A 5356-nucleotide genomic window follows, 5' to 3' on the forward strand; every position below is an offset into this window, starting at 1 on the left:
GTATACTCCACACCTAAGACCTTACGAGATAATTTGAATATGAGTTTATTTTGTAAGGATCTTCCGATTCCGATTCCGATCCAATCTTTAGATCACGATCTTACAACACACAAAACTACCTTAAGTAAGATCTCAATCTTCACAGACTTCCTTGATACGATACATAGATTTTATTTTGTTCGTTTTAATGATAACCCTTACAATCAATGAGTACTTGATATGATCCAATTTTAAGTGATCACTGTAATCCCTTGGTCTGTTTGATGGTTTTCATGTCCTTATTTGACCTGCTCATAGTATAACATAATCTTAAATAATGATTTTTTAACAAATGTTACATCTTGTTTTCCCTAAAAATCTAAAATGACAAACATGAAAACATAAATAAATGCATAATTACAAATACATACACTAGTCCTTCCAAAAAAAACCAAGCCTGCAAACTGTAACAGTAATAACAAAAATCAACTTCACACCACCCAACTCACATTCCCTCTTGAATTGGTAGCTTCCATGATTAATCATCATTCTCAAAAACGTTATTCATGCACAGCTTCGTATAATATCAAAAGACTTCACTGCTTCTTCCTCCTACGCTGTTTTGATTCCCTTTCGTTCACCCAAAACAAATTCTACATACAAATCCTTGAGAGCAATCACAACCGTCGTTATCAGTGGCCCCACTATCGCTCCCTACACAATCACACATCAAAAAAAAGTCATTAAAGATATCATGTCGAGTATCCATACACATATTATATACTTTCATGGTGTTTCTTATTCATTATTTACCTCCACCGCAGATGGAAAAATAGCAGCACCTCCGAAGATGCTAAGCCCAGTAAGATACGGATTATGACCAGGTATATGCTCTAGAATTTCACTATCACCATTATCAATCATCACAACATGAATAATAGGCAAAAAAATCGCCACTACGTATTTCCCTTCCATCACCAACTGTATAATCGCCGGAATTGTCGCCAAACAATATGGAAGCAACGGGAAGATAGGGCTCACGACTGCAAGTAAAGTCGACACATACAAGAAATGAATGTTGAAAAGTCTAAGCAAAAGACAAGTAAAACACCCCTGAAAGAAAGCAATCTCCGCCGTCGCTAAAAGTATGCCGGAAATTGCTTTGTCCAACACTTCAACACATCGTGTTCTTGCGTTCTTTGGGATCGGAAACATTAACATAACATGCTCAGTTACACCTTTCGAATCCGATGTTATGAGAGCGTATAAAACCCAGATGAAAACCATCGATTGTGAAAGAAAACAAAAAAGACCGGCTGCTCCGGTTACGATCGACTCGATAACCACGAACAAAAGCTTAGTGCTGCCTCCCAAAATCGATTGACCACTGGCTAAAACTCTTTGTAGAATGTCTTTCCCTTGAAAAGCAATTTCTTTTGCTTTTTCGATAATATCTTCTCTGCTGATTTGTACTTCTTTGAAGAGAGCATTGACTTCTGGATAAATTTCAGCCCATTCGCCATTTTTGACGTGTCTTCTCAAGTTTAGAATCTTTTCTGCAAATGGATTTGGTGTTGTTAGTGCAGTTGAAGTTACATTAGAATTTGTCGATTTTTCTGCCATTACGTTTTTCATTTCATCGACAATTTCTGTCATGTTGTATTCTGCTGCTAAACTATCAATCTGTTCGTAAACTGTTCCATAAAACTGGGTTGTGTACTTTGCTAACATCTCTCTAACATCGTTTTCAGCCATCCATTGTTTGACGCCAATTTTCTCTGCGTAATCGCTTTCTTCAACGCGTAGTTTGATCGAATAAACCGCGTCTCTCCCTTCAACTCCGATTTTATATGAGAAAAACATCGCTGCAACTAGAGAACCAACGATCATTCCCAATATCAATCCGATTGCTACGATGGTTTGTAATTTCTTCAAGATTCCTCTTGTTAGAAACGATGTGCGAGGTGTTCGTTTGAAGCTATAGCTTTTGAAAGACGAAACAACAGACATGCATTCGACATTGTAATTGGCCGTAAACATAAACCCTAATACTAACAGAGATGTAGCGCCAAGTCCACCAAATTGTTCGTAAGCCATAACGAAAACCCATAAAGACACCAATCGTCTGAACACAATCGAAAACCCACTTCGTTTACTCTTCGGAGGATTGAAGCTCCTCTTGTGACGACCGATTATTTTATAGAAAAGATCTTTGATTTCAACGATGGTTCCAATGAAAGCTCTGAACATGGATTTTGGTACGGCCATAATTGTATCTGGTATTCCTGACTCCAAGGGTTTGGTCCAAAATGAAACTAAGGTTTGTTGAATTCCTCGAAGAGGGATTGAACAGATAACAGCCCAAAGCAATGCTCGGAGATAATATTCGAGGATTTTACTTACACCGTAGAGAAGGAGAAGGGCGAAGGCGACGCCGGCGTGGGCCATGGCTATGTAGAGCGCCTGACGTATCTGAGGATCGTCGGTGAGGGAGGAACCTTCCATATCTGGGTCGCGTGGTGGCCGAGGCTTAGGATGGGATTCCGGATTGAGGGGGGATGCTGATCGTAACATTTGTTTCTACAGCGGTTAGGTGGAGGAGATTGGATGGTTTTTTTGGGTGGAAAGATGGAACAAGTCCCATTTATAGGATGTTTGAAAGAGAAAGCATTGGACGATGAACCTGAAACACAAGAGAATTTGGGAAAACTGAAGGATGAAACGGATGGTGGTGGTGTTATGCGGCCATAGCCATGCATGGAGATTGGAGCACACTACGAGGTAAGGTAAGGATCGATGGAGGATGCCCACGTGATTACAACCTACATTTGTTTATTATGATTTATTTATGACAGTTAAAAAAGAAAATCAAAATTTTCGATTTTTTACCACATCGTCCATTTTTTTTACTATACACACTAAATTATTGTATTTGTTTCGTTAAACTTTGTCTGTGATTATAATTATTAAATCTTATCATCAAAATTATTAAGGGTTACAAATAGATACATAATTGTACTTTGGCCTTAGGTTTTGTCAATTGGACTAGGAACACCACCTAATCGAATCCAACTTCACCATCTCGGCGTAGCAAACACCCTATCAAGACAGGGAGGATGCAAGATTTCATAGTAGGGGTTGCATGAGAAAGTCAGGTGTTGCACAGTAGTAGAAAAAAATAAAATTTTTGAAATTTTTTCCACTGTGGCCGGAAAAGTCAGGAGTTGTTGGTGCCACCATTTACACCCCTAGGTTCACCCCTATACCAAGAGGTGGTGGCATGTTTGCCACCCCTAGAGGTCCGTGTCGCATATGTCGGAGGTCATATATGATAAGTAGTCATTTTATCATCCGATGGAGACATGATTTGTAACAAGTGCCTTCACTTACCCCATTTGAATGAGATTCAGGGATCGTTGTCTTTGCCACTACACCATCTCGACATTCTCTCCTTGCCATTCTAGGGTTGGAATGATGAAGAAATTATGAAACCATGTCACATCTGTAGGGTTAATGTCACTATTGGGTAACAAACTTTTAAGATTTTTTTAAAATGGTACCTTATGTTTTTTTTTTATTGAATTTTAGGGGAACAAACTGCACTTTGTCGAGTTTAAAAGGTCACTATCAGAAATGTGACTGTGTAACTCGATAATTCGGATAACCTAACGGTCCAATATGGTCAACACAATAGGTCTATGTGATTGTTTAGTTGACGATAACTCTTTTATGATCTTCTTCCTAAATGGCCATGGCAATCCCTTTTACCTCTTGAAATGTGATCCCGAGGAGACAAAAAAAAATAGTATGTGTGTGGTTTATGAGAATGAAAAGGAGATAGGGGCAGAACTGCCTCTCGCTGAGAATGTGGACGGCACAATTGAAATGTAGGAAATGCTCTGCCCTTCCTTGTGTTTACGATAGAGACAGGAGAGACAGAAAAATAGTATGTGTGTGGTCGAATTTCTCACAGTGGCTTCCTGTATTAGTTTGAAGGTAACCTAGATGTTTGATATGCCTATATTTTTTTGAGTACCAATCACACCCCATGATCTCACCATTGATCTAATACAGGTCTGGCAGTTCATACTTGATATGCATTTGCAACAAGTTTCATATCAGGATTTCATCCTAACATCAACGTTCAGATTGTGAATGAAATTCAACTTTGAATTGTCAATTTCAATACCTAACTGATGTCAATTGAGATCTATTAGGTACACAATAAAGGCGATCGAAAGAAAAGAAAGAGTTAGAGAGACTTACCATTAGCATCCTCCATGTAGGATTTTAGCTAAAATGAGTTATTGTTAATGGATTTGATTAGAACAAAACATATAGATGATGAACGAAAGGTGAGTCGGCTTTAATGGATATAATTAGGTGATGGGTTTTAAGCACTCTAACACTCCTAAGGTGTGCATGCAACCCTAAATACCTTGGATCTATGTTTTCTCTATTATACAAGCAAACTTCAACTTTCCAAGGTATTACCCTAACTAGCATACAAAACCTTGCTACTTGGGTAATAAAACAAGTTAGAAGACATACCTTTTGTTGTAGTTGGAAGCCTTGGACCTTTAAGAACTTAGTGCCCCAAGTGTTGCACCTCAAATGAAATCACACAACACCACCAACAATGGAGGAACTTGAGAGGAGGTCACTTGCACTCATAAAATTGGCTAGCCCTCTTGTGTTTCCACTAGTCACCACTTAAGTGCCAATTTCATGAGCTAGAGGGGTTCTTATATAGTGCGGCAAACTAGGGTTACACCATGTAAACCCAAATAACTTTCCATATACCTCATGCTCCACGGGTTAAAACCTCCATGGAGTATCCATAGGTTACCACACGAGCTTAGCCCAACATGAAGAACTATGGATCATAAGCCCACTATATAAGAATGAATGATTTACCAAATCAACCCCTTATATTTAATTAGTCTCTTTTTGTAACATCCCAAAAATACGACCTAAACATTTTGTTTTTAAATAATAATAAAGGTCATAACACTGAATGTCATATAATATAACCATGCGTCGGGTATCTTAAAAGCCATAATAAAAATGTCATATCAAGAACTGTATCAAATCATATCTAAGTATCTGAACAAAACTCCCAGGAATAAAGTTGAAGCTGTGGTGTGTGCGATGCCATCAACCAGAGCCCTTCCCTTTACTTGTGGAAGTACCTGAAACCAAAACTAAAAGTGTAAGCACGAAGCTTAGTGAGCTCCCCCAAACTATCTCATACCATACAGCAACATATAAACACATACTGGGCCTTGCCCACTGCATCCGATCGAAGTCCGGAAACTGCATCGGACCGAAGTTCGGAACTAACCAGGGCCTTGCCCTTTGCATCGGACAGAAGTCC

At 38.9% G+C, this 5356-nt stretch overlaps 1 protein-coding gene across 1 annotated transcript; it reads right to left on the reverse strand.

The window, feature by feature from the left end:
• Nucleotides 1-339: 339 nt before the first annotated feature.
• On the reverse strand, nucleotides 340-2708 carry LOC145017413 (uncharacterized). Its single transcript, XM_078975447.1, has 2 exons — nucleotides 793-2708; nucleotides 340-693 (listed from the first exon to the last, which is right to left on the reverse strand). Exons 1-2 carry the CDS (start codon nucleotides 2551-2553, stop codon nucleotides 592-594), a joined length of 1863 nt encoding a protein of 620 aa, XP_078831573.1. The 5' UTR covers nucleotides 2554-2708; the 3' UTR covers nucleotides 340-591.
• Nucleotides 2709-5356: the final 2648 nt, after the last annotated feature.

The sequence above is a fragment of the Lactuca saligna genome, chromosome 9, assembly GCF_052625555.1.
Source record: "Lactuca saligna cultivar CGN05327 chromosome 9, ASM5262555v1, whole genome shotgun sequence".
Lineage (NCBI taxonomy): Eukaryota > Viridiplantae > Streptophyta > Magnoliopsida > Asterales > Asteraceae > Lactuca > Lactuca saligna.